General features: G+C 57.2%; 1 protein-coding gene across 5 annotated transcripts in view; it reads right to left on the bottom strand.

The window, feature by feature from the left end:
- Positions 1-2,291: 2,291 nt before the first annotated feature.
- Positions 2,292-14,009, bottom strand: part of UBASH3A (ubiquitin associated and SH3 domain containing A) — a 37,305-nt gene continuing 25,587 nt past the window's right edge. For 2 of the 5 annotated variants that reach the window (XM_029938902.1, XM_029938903.1), the window contains 7 exons: positions 13,507-13,629; positions 11,804-11,896; positions 10,742-10,936; positions 9,234-9,378; positions 8,546-8,652; positions 6,136-6,245; positions 2,292-3,388 (listed from right to left, as the gene is read on the bottom strand). In XM_029938902.1, coding sequence (XP_029794762.1) covers positions 3,251-3,388; positions 6,136-6,245; positions 8,546-8,652; positions 9,234-9,378; positions 10,742-10,936; positions 11,804-11,896; positions 13,507-13,629 — 911 coding nt within the window. In that variant the 3' untranslated portion in view covers positions 2,292-3,250. The remainder of the gene's footprint in view (positions 3,389-6,135; positions 6,246-8,545; positions 8,653-9,233; positions 9,379-10,741; positions 10,937-11,803; positions 11,897-13,506; positions 13,630-14,009) is intronic. The other 3 variants (XM_029938904.1, XM_029938905.1, XM_029938906.1) reach the window with 2 other exon arrangements.

The following is a 14,009-nucleotide window of genomic DNA, read 5'->3' as shown; positions in this document are numbered from 1 at the left end:
CGGGGGGGCTCAGTCCCACGAACCGTGAGATCATGACCTGAGCTGAGATGAAGAGTCAGACACTTAACTGCCCAAGCCGCCCGGGCACCCCCTCCCTCGTTGTGTTCTAAAAGTGCCTGTGATGGATCTACTGCCGCCCATCACAAAGGGACAGGTGTCGGAACGCCTCAGAGGGAGAAGACACAGAGGACTTAGATGGTCACGGTGAAGATACGTCACTTGCGCCAGGTGCACAGAGCCTCCCCCTGTGGAGCACACCCCTCCACACCCTGGCGGCTCCCTCCACACCCTGGCAGCTCCCTTCCACCTCCCTGGCGGCTCCCTTCCACCTCCCTGGTTTGCAGGACGGAACTGCTGTCCGCAGACTGTCACAGCCCCTGGTTGTGTCTGGGCTCTCTTAGCTTGTTCTGCTATCCCCGTATTTCTCATTTCTGGAAGTTATGGCCAAAGACTTGGGGGAACCACCACTCATTAGATAAATGTCCCATGTTGTGTGGTATACTTCTGTGTCATCCAGTCAGAGGATGCAGAGTGCCTGGCTGACCCCTGCACTGGCTCAGTGCAGGCTGATCCCTGTTGTTCTACGCAGATGAGAGCAGCCATGTCGTTAACGTTGACATCACGCAGCCTTCTGATCCCCATCCTCGCTCACGCCCAGTTTCCACACCAGCTCCTGGTCATTGTCCACATCAATTTTATGGTTATATTATCTCCTGGGGCTGCGGTCACAGATGACCACAAATGGAGCGATTCAACCCACAGACCTCTGTTCTGTCACAGCGCTGAATGCTGGGAAGTCCGGGACTGAGGCCTCTGCAGGGCCGTGCTCCTGCAGGAGCCCCAGGGGAGGACCTGACCTTGCAGCTCCTGGCAGGTCCGGTGCTCCGTGACGACACTGAGGCCTCCTCTTCTGTCTGTATCACATCTCCCTCTGCTTCTCTCTTGTAAGGACCCTTGTGATTGGATGATCCAGGACCATCGCTCCGTCTCAGGACCCTGATTTAATCGCACCTGCAAAGACCCTGTTTTCAAAGAAGTGACATTTACAGATTCCAGGGATTAAGACCTAAAATCTTTGGGGTCACCTCTCAGACCATTACAATCTTGGTTAAACAGTGGTTTTTCTAAGTCTACCATCCCTTCTACATTTATTAGGCAGTAAAGTGTGGATTTATTTGGTTTCCATGAAATACAGTCCTGCTGGGAAGACAGGATAAACTTTCTTTTCCTTCCCTTGAATAATTTTCATAGCAGAATATTAGCTTAACAGATGCTACAAACAGTGGCAGATTGGTCTCTTCTGGATCTTTCTCTCTTTTTTTTTTTTTAATTTTGTTTATGAGAGAGAGAGAGAGAGAGAAAGAGAGAATGAGCTGGAGTGCGACAGAGGAGAGAGAATCCCAAACAGGCTCTAATGTCGGGCTTGAACTCACAAACCCTGAGATCACAACCTGAGCCAAAATCAAGAGTCAGTTGCTTAACTGACTGAGCCGTCCAGATGCCCCAGATCTCTCTCTCTCTCTCTTTTTTTGAGCGATCCTTGTGGCCTCATGGATTTTCATGGATTCACTGTTTCCACCCAATGCAATCCTGAGTCTCTATCGTGCTGAAATGGACGGCTCCGGCCACCAGGAGCTCCTCATACATGCTTCTGGTCCTTTTGACACAACCCCATCAGTCCTTGAAATTTTTATTACATTTTTCCAGTAGTTTCGATGTTTTGTAATTTATTTTCATAATTTTTAACTGACAGAAACTTCGCAAGAATAGTAAAAAGAACTTGTATAGTTTTCACTCAGACTCAGGAATGGTTTCCATCTTGCCCCGTTAGCTTTAGAGAGAATGAAAGAGAAAGAACGCTATGTGTGTGTAGGAGCATTTACGTATGGTTCTGTAGCCACCCTTGTCCGACCGAGAATGATATGTCGCCCATGCCTGAGGCATGGCATGTGTCCACCTCCATATAGACTACGTTTTCCCCACGCGCCCGCACGCACACACACACACACACACACGCACACACACACACACACACACACACACTAAGTGTAACTGGCAAACCAGGCACAGGAAGAGATTAGCAACAATAAGTAATAGCGACATAGAGTTATGATAATACTCGAGAATGGAAGTTAGGTGAATGTGGCCTCTCTCTCGGCACTGTGCTCTGCCCGCCGGTGATGACGGCGGACAATAAGATGCCCGCGTGCTGAGGTGGGTGACATAGGTGTGACGTCGCGTTAGGCTGCTGTTGACCTTCGGATGACACGTCATCTACGTCCAGATGGTGGTTGACTTTTGACACAAATGAAGAGAACTTTTAATTTTTTTAGGGTTGCTTATTTTGAGAGAGCGCACGCACACGTGGGTGAGGGGAAGCGAGGAGAGACAGAATCCCAAGCGGGTCCCGCATCATCAACCAGCCTGATGTGGTGGGATTCTGTGTGGGGAACTTAGTGCATTGGCTGTGGGGCCCGGTGTGACCGGTGGGTATGGGGGAGAGGGCGCCACGGGGGGGCTCCAGGCAGCCTCCTGGACCAGCTGCTCCAGAGCCAGAGGCACCCCTGGGTTTGCAGCATCCTGGAAGGCGTCGCCGTGCCGGTGGGTGTTTCCTGTGAGTCAGGGCAGGACGCGCTCCCCCAGTTGGCAAAGCCACCTCCCCCTCCACGTGACCGAGAGGGAGAAAAGGAGACTCTGGACAGGCTTGCACTGAGGGAGGTGTCTGCCGCTGTACGAGTGCCCAATGTGCAGGGTGTGGGGGATGACGACTGTCCCCAGAGACGTCCACATCCCAATCCCAATGTCACGTTGCGGGGTCTCCGATTTCCAGCTGGTGGCTGGATTCTCGTGAGATTTTATTGAATATTGTGGCCCTTTAGGCCTGGGTGGACGTAGCCAAAAGGAGGTTGAAACAGAACTGGGAGAACGATGGGGAACGAGACTCATCAGAACCCGTGAGCCACAGTGGGCGCGTCCTTCTGTCCTTTGTGATGGGTCACAGTGGCTGGCTGCCCTCTGGGCCACGAGGCACGTCCACACCTCACCAGATCGGAGCTCTCTGGACAGAGAGCCGCTGGTGGAGGCTACAAAGGTGGCCGGTGGGTGACCATCCTGAGATGTGAAAGTGCGTCCTGTGCGTCTACAGATCACACTGAGGGGCGTGGGACCCCCTCACGTGCCAGCACTGCCCAGACCCCGGAGAGAGCTTTGCCTCCTTGGCGTGGAGCCGCTCAGGGCAGGAGCGAGTCTCTCAGCTGCCCTGGATCCAGTTCCTCCAGTTAAACGCAGAGTTTGAGCCGTGGGTCAGCGTCTTCACAGGAGGGTTCACCAACTCCCATTTCCCTTCCTCTTTATTTTCTTCGCAGAAGCACATACCCAGAGAAGGAATCTAGGACAGAGTTTTCAATTGCTTATTAATATTTTATACAAGGTCAATCAATCTTACAGTAACTCTAAAGCCAACAGAGAGGCCTTGCTGGGGCGGGGAGGTGGGCGCGATGGGCCCTCCCTGGCACCGCTGCCTTGAACACGATGCTGGCGTCTCACACAGCTGTCCCCAGCAGGGACCGCGCCCCCACTCCCACAGACCAGGGCAATGTCTGTGGACGTTATGGCTGGTCGCACCGGGGGTGCTGTTGGCACCTAATGGCATGGCCAGGGATGCTGCTAACAGTGCCCAGTCCTACAGAGCCCAGGCCTCCCCACAGCACAGGAGCATCCTGCTCAAAGCTCAACAGTGCCCAAGACCCCCCGAAGTATAGGAGCACCCGGCTGGAGGCTCAGCAGAGCCCAGGCCCCCCCGCAGCGCAGGAATGCCGGCCTGAGGCTCGCCAAGTGCCCAGGCTGGGAAGCCCCAGCCGTGGCCTGGAGAGGGACTTGCATTCTCAACTTTGGTGTCACAAAGATACAGACATTGTTTGCAGAGCCCAGAAAAATAACGCAAAGTGAGACTTTAGACCTTAGTCTCTTCATCTGTAAGATGAACGTGTTTGTATAGATTTTTGTGTTTAAGGCTTTTTGTTTGTTTGTGTGCATGTTTTGCTTTCCTGTTTTTCCTCTCTCTTTTGATGTCCAGAAATTTCTCAGTGAGACAGAATTTGCAGAAATTCCAACGTGCAGGGGTCCATGTGGAGCGTGGTGCTGACTCAGGACGAATCTCTCTTGCTTTGAGACTGTGCGTGTATGTGCACGTGCGTGTGCATATATATGTGTGCGTATGGACATGCATGTATATGCACGCACACGGGTGCATAGTGCATGCATGCATGTGTGTACATATGTGTATATGTACATGTGTACCCCGGTGTGCATGTGTGTGTCTGTGAGTGTATGCATGCATGTGTCTATGTGTGCATGTATGTGCATGTGCACATGTGTGCATATGTGTGAGTGCACGTGTGAATGCATGTGTGTGTGCACGGGGAGGCAGCAAGATGGGGTGGGCAAGGGGCAGGTGGTGAACGATCTGTTTCCATCTGCCCTTGACCTGAAGGCCGTGGCTCCATGGAGCCCCTCGCTGAATTCCTGCTGTGCATAGGGAAGTCCAGCTTCTTTGGGGATGGGGTGAGGTGGACACCACACTGTCAGCATAAGAAAGTCGTGGGACTTTGGAAGTTCAAGGCTGGCCCAGGGTCAGGGGAGTAGGTGGGAATTCAGCTGAGAAGACTAATCGGGTTTTGGAACAGCCTCAACATGCAACTGCCAGCACCTGGCAGGTGTGGCGTGGTCATCGTGGGGGTGACCTGGAGCTCCGGGAGCGGGGGAGGGGAGTGGGGCCCGGAGCATGCAGCACGGAGCTCATGGGAGGCAGGCAGGGCCTTCTGCAGGGGGGAGGGGTGCAGGGCCAGGAGTGTGCAGCCCAGAGCTCACGGGAGGGAGCAGGGCCTTCTGCAGGGGGGAGGGGTGCAGGGCCAGGAGCGTGCAGCCCAGAGCTCACGGGAAGGGGCAGGGCCTTCTGCAGGAGCTAGCGCAGAAGCCGGGGAGCAAACATGTGAGGCCAGCCAGGAAAACCCCCAGAAAAGTCCATTCTCGCCCCGTGTGGCCTTGAGCCACGTATCCAGAGAGAGGTCCGTTGGTGGCCCAGGACCCACAACAGTTCGGGAGCATCTGAGTCACAGATGGGAAGCCCCACCTTGGGGACCCTCTGGGGGCTTCCACTCAGGTCAAGAGGAAAGTGAACAGAAGAGAGAGGGTGCACGCAGGTGGCGCTCTGACTCGCCCCACGAGTAAGAGAGGACCCGGCCTTCCCTGGCCGGCGGCTCCGAACGCCCGGACCTTTGCATGGGCACAGAGCTTGTGTGAGCTGGGCGGGGCATGGGTCTGCGCCTCCGCAAACCAGCTGTGGCCGGTCATGGCCCTGCGACGATTTTGCATAAAGGAAGCAGCTCCCATCCTTGGTGTCGTCTGTACCACCGTACTCCCGGCCTCAAGGTCACTGGCCGGTTAGTTTGATAAAGAGGCCAAGGACTGGGGTAAGTGTGGCCCTGAGTAGATTTTCAAGGCAGAAGCAGGGGGTGTGTCAGGGCCCCCAGTTTGCCAGCCTTGATCCATTTCACTGGGTGACGGTCAACAGGTCAGTGCAAACTACTTGCTACCCCCTCCACGTGTCCGTCCCCTGTTGGCTTTTCCTGTGAGTGTTTGCAGAGCCCCAGCCCAGCCCCAGGCATGCTGGCCATGACCGCGAGTGCTTGTGTGTTCCGTGGGCTGACTCCAAAGGCAAGAGGGTGGGGGCTCCTCTCTTTCCTCCAGCCCCTGCCCCTGGGTCCCCAGAGCAAGCCAGCCCTGCAGTTGCCCTTTCTCTTGTGCCCACAGGGCCTCCTCCTCACTGGACCATCTGGTCAGCTACGGGGCTGCCCGTGTCATAGGTTTCATATTATCTGGGCAGCAAACGGCCAACGTTGCCGTAATGGTGATGACGGCGACAAGCCGCTCCCGGCAGCCCCCTGCCCAGGGCTGCCCTTTGCGTAAGAGCAGGCGCGCACGTTCTCAGGAGACGGGGTGGGCGGGGTGGGGGTGTCCCTGCTGCCCGGGGTTGTCTGGACGCCTGCTTTCCTTCTGTCAAGGGAGCGTGAGGACCCTGTGTGCCCAGGGGGCTTGACGTCGTGGCCCGAAGAGAGGGCAAGGGTGGGCACGTACCTTCCTCACAAGCTGGGCGAAGTCCGCGCTGTCCCGGGGGGGCAGCCCCAGGAGCGGGCGGGTGCAGGAGTCCAGCGTCGAGCCGTGGCCCACAATCAGGATGACGCCCACTGCACAGAAAAGGACACCTCGGGGTCAGAGCAGGCACGTGAGAACGAGGGTCCCCAAAGTCGGCGGGTGGAGCCACCCCGTGGTGCACAGAAAACCCAGAGAGAGCTCGGGCAGGAAGCCGTGCGGGGTGCAGCAGGTCACCCGGTTACAGCCCCCCCGGGGGTGTGCACAGTCCCTGGGGCATCCTGTCTTCGTGCACCGTCTGGGGGCCGCAGCGCCTGCCGCCAGCTGCGGGGAGGGGACTGTGCCGTGATCCAAGCCGCCACCTCTTGTGGGTGTGGTAGCCAGCACCCAGGCCGGGTCCCTCAGCATGAGACTCAACAGCTGGGTGGTGGCTAGGAGCCCGAAGATGCCTCTCACTTCAATAACGACATCCCGAGTCCTCGGGTGGAGCGAGCCTCCCACCGTGGTGTGACTGCCTCGGGGACCAGGCACCGCTGGGGGAGCTGGCCCAGCCCGGCGGGTCCTCGAGGAGCTGCGGCCGGGGCCACGGGATCCACCAGGAGGAGGGAGTGGGGTGGCAAGCCCCCCCTGAAGGCTCTGACGCAGAGCAATCCGTCCTGCTGCCTCCCACCCAACACTGACTTGTCCAGCACGGCCGGAGTCCTGATGACCTTGGCCTAGGTCATTTCCTCTTAATCCCATGCTCGCCTCTGACGTCACGGTGCAGGGCCGGCCTGGGTGCCATCTGGGAGGCCTGTGCTCTGTGTGCTCGGGGGCCGTGGGCACGCGGGCCTCCGTCCTCTGGACGGCAGGGTCACAAGGTGGTATGGAGGTGACTCCAGGCTGCCCAGGACGGTGTGCAGTTCACAGATAATGTTTCCCGGGAGCCGGGAGGGGCTGGCTCTTACCCTCCAGCCCGCCTGGAGTTTTCATTCCTCCTCCGCCGTGAGCCACACCTGCCACACTCCCGTCTGCCTCACGCTGTCCTCTCTCGGGCACTGCTCACCTTCCAAACCCCATGGTCCTGCCAGCCTCCGCCACAGGTGCGGCACCAGGACGGCTGTGCCCCAGGCGGGGAGCAGCGCGACATGGCCCCTTCAGTGGGCGCTGGAGCTGATGGAGCAGATGCCCAGCCATCCCGGAGGCCTCATCCTTGTGATGGGGGTGGGGGAGGTGTTCTCAGAAGGGCGGAGCGTCCCTTGGACCCCGAAATTCAGCTCAGGACGGAGGCTTGAACTGGAACAGCGGGACGGCGGCGGCCTGAGGACCATCCCCCGTTACACAGCGAAAGGCTCTGATGTCATCTTCCGTCCTGGGCGCAGGTGTGGTTTCCGGAAGCACATTCCCCAGGGTGCCCTCCGGTCAAATCAGCAGCCTCGTGGCCGGCAGTGTTGGGGAGCTGGGCACAGCGAGGTTTGGTCTCTTCCGACCGGACGTGTGGGAGCGCGGCCCCCAGCGCGCCGGGACTGTCCGGGGAGGCAGGTGCTCGGCTCTGAGAGTGGAGATGGTCAGCGGGGCGAGGGGCGGACAGAGCCCGGTGGGGAAGGAGCCTGTGGTCTCTCACCGCCCCGGAGCCTCTTCCTCGAGCTGTTCAAGATCCCTAAGGTTCCGGGGGTCCCGCCTCTCTCCCCAACAAGCCCTTTGCGGGGAGGGAGTGTACCGTCTTCACTGGGCTTTCCCCACGACGTTATATTTGGTCTCTGATGCATTGCTGATGTTCAGTGTATATGCGGTAACTTAAAATTCTAAGGGTCCTACTAGGGATATTTTCAAATATACCCAAACAGGCCCGCAGGTGGGCCTAACGCATCCCCGGGCCGCGATGTGGGACATTTGCACATCGTGCACCGTCCGTGAGCTGCCCCGCCCCCCCACGACCCCACCGTCCTGCCATCTCACAGAACAAACCTCAGTCTGCCCCCCACTTGCCGCCCCGCCACACCCGGCCTGCCGCCGGCCCGCCTAGCAGAATCCACGGCTTCTCGGGGATGTCCACGTTCAGGCCCACATTCAGACTTCTCTAAAGGTCTCAACCGGCAACACGTACAGACGTTCTGTCCGAATGTGACCTGACGTCCAGCTGCCCCACTCTCTTGTTCCCTAGAAGCGGACTCAGGGGTCTGTGCTGGCCCTGCCGTCCCGGGTCCCACGGGCTCTCAGTGACAGAGTCGGTGCCCAGGGTGGTGGCAGGGGCCTGTCGTGCACTCCCTCAGGGCCGGAGGCCTCGGTGGGACGCTGTTGGTTGGCGAGGTTGGGGCTTTCCTAGACTCCAGAAATCAGCCCGTTTCCACCCAGGAGGTGAGACCCCCCCCTGCCTGGGGGGCTGCCGTCCCAGGGTGGGGGGGGGAGGCCTTACCGTCCCGCGGGCAGGTGCTGGTGATCCACCCGACGCTCACGGCACACCTGTTCACATACTCGTCGTAGCTCTCGGCCGGCAGGAGGGAGGCGAGGGGAAACGCAGGCCTGCGGGGAGAGGGGCTGGCTGCCACGTCGGCCTGCTTGCTGTGCCTGGCCCAGGAGGCAGGGCTGGAGGTCCTCAGTGACACTCTGCTGCGGGCCCCGAACTGGCCAAGGGCCGGTGACCCATCTCCGGCAAGTCCTCCACTGAACACCGGGAGGGTCAGCCATGGCCACATCGGCCTGACAAACCGTGTCTCCTGGACCACACCCTACAGGCTCCTCCAGCCCCGCCTCACGAGGCTGATTGCGGGCTTCAGGGTCCAACGTGCAGAGTCCGCTTTAGCAGGTCCCCTGCTGACACAGGGAAGCCCGCCGCCCCCACCCTGGAATCTGCTCCTGCTGGAATCCTGAGCAAACCCCGCCTCTCTGTCCCCACAGGTGAGGCTGCAGCTCTGGAGGCTCACCTGTCCTCGTGAGGTTCAGAGCTGAGTCCAGTCCTGGGCCCCAGGCTCCCCCCCACACCCCCAGCGCAGTGGTCCCCGGAATACCGTCTTCCTTACCATCTGTAACAGGGTCGTGAAGGTTCCTTCCTGAGCAAGAGCTGGGAAGGCGCCCCACCCCCGGCAGAAGGGGGCGTGGCCTACCTGTAATCCATGCTGACGTTGAAATCCGCCTCCTTCAGCTCATCCAGGGTCATGAGGGTAGGGGTGGTTTTGCCCGACTCCCATTTTGTCCACTCAAAGATGCCGGGTTCCACTCTTATCTTAATTTTTTTCTCCAGTTTGAGCTCTGGATCCAACATAATACAGGCGTTTGTAATCATTGGTGTGCATTTTGGTTTTACGTAAGTGAATCTGTTCTTACACTGAAACCATACTTTTTTTTTTAAATGTGGGTTTTTTTATTCTTGGCAAATATTGTTCTATATAGCTATGCTATTTCTTTTTTCTTAAAGTTTATTTATTTATTTTGAGAGAGAGAGAGGCAGGGAGAGGGAGAGAGAGAGAACCCCAAGCAGGCTCTGATCTGTCAGCGCAGAGCATGACTTGGGACTCGAACTCACAAACCGTGAGATCATGACCTGAGCTGAAATCAAGAGTCGGACACTTGACCGACTGAGCCCCCGGGTGCCCCTGCTGGGCTATTTCTGACAGAACCCACCAGGCATCTGAGGAGCGGTGACGTCTGTCTATAAGGAAGGGGACAGTCTGCCTGGGCTGCGAGATGCCGTCCTGGGTGGCTCACCCAGCGCTCACCCTGAGGGTCCCGTAGAACTCCACAGCCACATCACACTGGGCCTCGTCCTTGGTCAAGAGAGAGAGCGCTCCATGTTGACCAACCCAGTGATCCATGGAAAAGACTTGGCCACTCGAGTGGAGCACCCTAGTCACAGGGAGGCACCGTCCTGACGGACACAGACTGAGGGGAAGGTGAAGGGTGGAGGGAGCCGTCCCTCGGACACCCAGACTTCCCCCAGCCCCCTTCCCAAGCATTTCATACCCCAACTAAGAGAACCCCTATGGTGTCCGGCCATCGCTGAGTGGGGGAAAGAAGACCTGAATGCGTTCATCCGAAAGGGAGAAAAAGTCATTAAGCTCTAATGCTGGAAATGAAATCAATTTCCAAAATGTATTCCAGGTCCATAGAGCAAGTTCCTTTGCCAAAGCACATTCACGAAAGGGAGTCCCACCGTCTGACCAGGTTCCCGAGCCCCCCAGCCCGTGGCGGGTCCCGTGTCCATGCGAACAGGTCACTCGAGGGACGGGTGGAGAGGTTCCCAAATGAGCGTGGCCGCTCCCTCTGTGCCGCCATCTTGCATGTGTTCGGCGGGTCACACTTTGGGAAATGGTCCCTGACACGACAGGGAAATTAATGGTAGCCCGTCTGAAAACGGGTCAGTCCTATGCCAGGACCCATGGAGAAGGTTCAGTGACCTCATTCTCCTGAATGACACAGGATTTATAACCTGGGCTTTGACAGCACTGTGATCATTAATAAGGATGTTCTGCATATAGACCGACAGTCCAGAAGAGATTGTATTAGAGACAACGATGTTCTCATCACCAGAGAACATTTCTGAGAACTTTTTATTTCAATTGTCGAGCCCGCCCGTCATTAGGTCCACTCTCCCCCTGCCCCTCCGCGTCCGCACCTGCGGGAAGGGCCCAGGCCTGGTCGTGGCTGGGTCTCCCCATGAAGTCATGCTCGCTGACCTCCACGGGCTCTTCCTTCTGCCCAGCGGCCATCCTCCAGCTCTCTGATAGGCACGCCATGCCTTCCGTGCACCCCAAACCTCCAGAAGGCCTTCCGTTTCTCACTTCCAGCTGGCCGCCTGACCCCGCTGTCCCTGAGAAGGTAGAGGCAAGCCCCCTCCTCCACATTTGCACACCTGCTGTGTCTGTGTCCACATCCTCTGCCCTCTGCCCCATCGCTGTGGAGCTAAGGCCCATGCTTCTCACTGCCGACTGCATCATGTCCCCCCGGTCCCCCAGAGAGGGCGGGGCAGGGGCCCCGCAGCAGATACAGAAGCAAGGTCCCAGCTGCACTTGTCTGGAATGAGCTCTCTTTTTCCTTCAGGCAGAAGCTGCGAGAGATGGTCGGGGGCTTCCTGGGGGGCATCAGCCGGCCGGGGTGCAGCACAGCTCCCAGCAGCCACTGCCCTCACCCGGGCAGGAGCCCCGAGCTTTGCCCTCAGAGGGGACCACAGCTCTTTCCAGCTCTCTGGGCCTTTGAAACCCTCCTCAGACATTGTCTTAAAAACACACACACATGGCCGGGCACCTGGGGACTCTGTCAGGTAAGTGTCCAACTTAGGCTCAGGTCATGATCTCACAGTTCATGGGTTTGAGCCCTGAGTGGGGCTCTGCAGTGACAGTTTGGAGCCTGCCTAGGATCCCCTCTCTCTCCCTTTCTCTCTGTGCCTCCCCTGCTCTCTGTTTTTTTAAGTAAACGTTAAAAAAAAAACACATGGAGACACAGGCAGACGAAGGTGGACAGTGTGATGACAGCCCCCTGGCACTCCATTTCAAACCTGGCACTCCATGAATGTTGGCGGGCTCAGTGCCTGCTGATAGCTCTTGAGGGGCAGGTCCATAACTGTCTTGAGACTTAAGTGCCCATTCATCCGATTCCTACTCCGGCTCCCTTCCTCCCGTCTTTGGAGAATACCCATGGGGTCAAGGCCACCCGAGACGCCAGTGCTGTTCTCACCGACCTTCCAAGATGTGTCGGGCTGTCTGCACACAGCGGAGGGCCGGGGAGCTGAAGACGCAGGCGAGTCTGACGCCGCTGTCCAGGAGCGCTTCCCCTGGAAAACAGCCGCTTGAAAACGCCTCTTCATAATTGCAGCCTCCCCTGGGGGAGACTCCGAGGCTGGCTCACTGCCTGACATAGATGGGATCTTAAATGGCCCCGAGATTTCCAGCTCCTGGTGCACATGCCCGTGTGGGCCCCACGAGTGGCTGGAGGTTGTGAACGTGAATGTGTTGTGTCATGTGACAGAAGCGACATAATTGCAGGTAAGCCTGACCCACCCAGGGGAGCCCATTAAGAGCAGACATTTATCCCTGGCTGTCACAGGAACAAAGTCAGAGAGGTTCAAAGGTAAGAGGATTCCACAGGGAAGAATTTCCCTATCTCTGCTTAGAGATGGAGGAGACCACACGGCAAGGAGCTGGGGGCACTGGGAGCTGAGACAGGCCTTGGGTGACGGCCAGCAAGGGAGCCGGGATTTCAGTCCTACAATTGCAGGGAAACGAATTCCCTCAACAGCCTTTTGGGAGAAACTGGAACTGCTTCCAGGAGGCTCCGGACGGGAGCTCAGCCCAGCTGACAGCTGGATTTCAGACTGGGAGACTCCAAGCTGAGAGGGACGAGCCTGGAGCTCACATTTCCTCTTGCAAAGTTAGAGGGCCTGGCCCTTGGGAAAGAAGGGGACCTTTTTAGGAAATGCACGGTGCCAAAGCTGGTGAGGCTGCTGAGGTGGCTGGTGAGGCTGCCGAGGAGGCTGTCATGGGTGGGATCATAGTCCCCAAATTCATCTGCGGAGGTCCTCGCCCTCTGTCCTTCAGAGTGTGACCTACTTTGGGCACAGTGTCTCTATAATGGCAGTCAGATTACTATGTGGTCACTGGGGGGCTCTAGTCCAATCTGACCGGCGTCCTTCTCAAAGTAAGGGGTTTGGACACAGACATGGCGGGCACAGAGGGAGGTGACGTGAAGATCCAGAGAGAAGGTGGCGTCTGTATGCCCAGGGGAGGGCCCTCACGGCCTCAGAAGGAACTCAAGCTCCCGGCTTCCAGAACCGCAAGAGAACACTTCCCTGCCAATGAAGCCACTCCACCTGGGGGAACCTTGCTGGGGAACCTTGTTCGTCCCTGGAACCGAGCACAGGGGCCACCGCCCACCCGCACGGACGCCAGCTCACAAACCCGAGCTCCCCCAGCAACCCGCAGTGTGCACCCCGCACCCCTCCCTCGTTCTTAATTCTGGTTTCTTAATTCATAGAACGAAGACCAGATGGATCCGTTGGCTCCTTTTGCTCCCCAAAGTCAATCATGCAGAACCAGAACCCCCAGACCGACAGACTTTGAAATAAAATCAAAGAGGATATGTTATTTTTTTTTCATTTTTAGTGTATACAGTGGTCATTGATTTCTCCTCCCCTCTCTTGTATCTTTCATTCCTTCTGACTTCCCCAACTCTCCATCCCGGTCACACCCCTGCACGCACACTTACTAGTTGTGTGACCTTGTGCAACGTACTTAACCTCTCTGTGCCTCAGCGGCTTCATCAGCAGAATGGGGACAATGCTAACACGGACCTCAGCGGGCAGGTGGCCAGGGCTCAGGAGGCGTTCGTGATCATCACTGCTGTGATTATTGTTACTATTCCTGCTAGAATGGTCCCCGAACATACCTGCCATTCGGGACTGGAAAATTCCACACGATGATAACGGCGGATCGTGTTCAAAGTCTTTGATACCATTGCTCCTTCTGGGAAGACTGCAGGGGAAGTTCAGGTCTGGCCGGTAGTATTTCCCTAAAGCATAAATAAGCACCAGGCATTCAGGTCCATCGACTTAGTGGATGTTTAACCCCCCCCACAATCAAGACCCACATCAAAAGCAGGGTTATCATTTAAATTGTCATCTGTGTTTTTTCTTAGAGGTGCTCTGTGATGTGGATTCAACTGGAGAGATCCTTCGCTCTGCTGTGCACACATCCCTTCAAATGCAGAAGACCCAGGTTTTAGCCCCAGGACCCATGAGACCCTCTGTGTCCCCTGACAGCCCCCCAAGAAGATTCACACGTACAATTTTACTGCGTAAGCACCGAGGGCCTCCGTTACTGATTGAGCTTAACTCGATAGACATCTCAAGTTGGCATTAGTTACGGAGGTGAATTTCTACCTATCCCGCA

Source organism: Suricata suricatta, chromosome 5 (assembly GCF_006229205.1).
Source record: "Suricata suricatta isolate VVHF042 chromosome 5, meerkat_22Aug2017_6uvM2_HiC, whole genome shotgun sequence".
Classification (NCBI taxonomy): domain Eukaryota; kingdom Metazoa; phylum Chordata; class Mammalia; order Carnivora; family Herpestidae; genus Suricata; species Suricata suricatta.
Note: the sequence above shows the minus strand (reverse complement) of the source record. Positions and strands in the feature narration are given on the sequence as shown.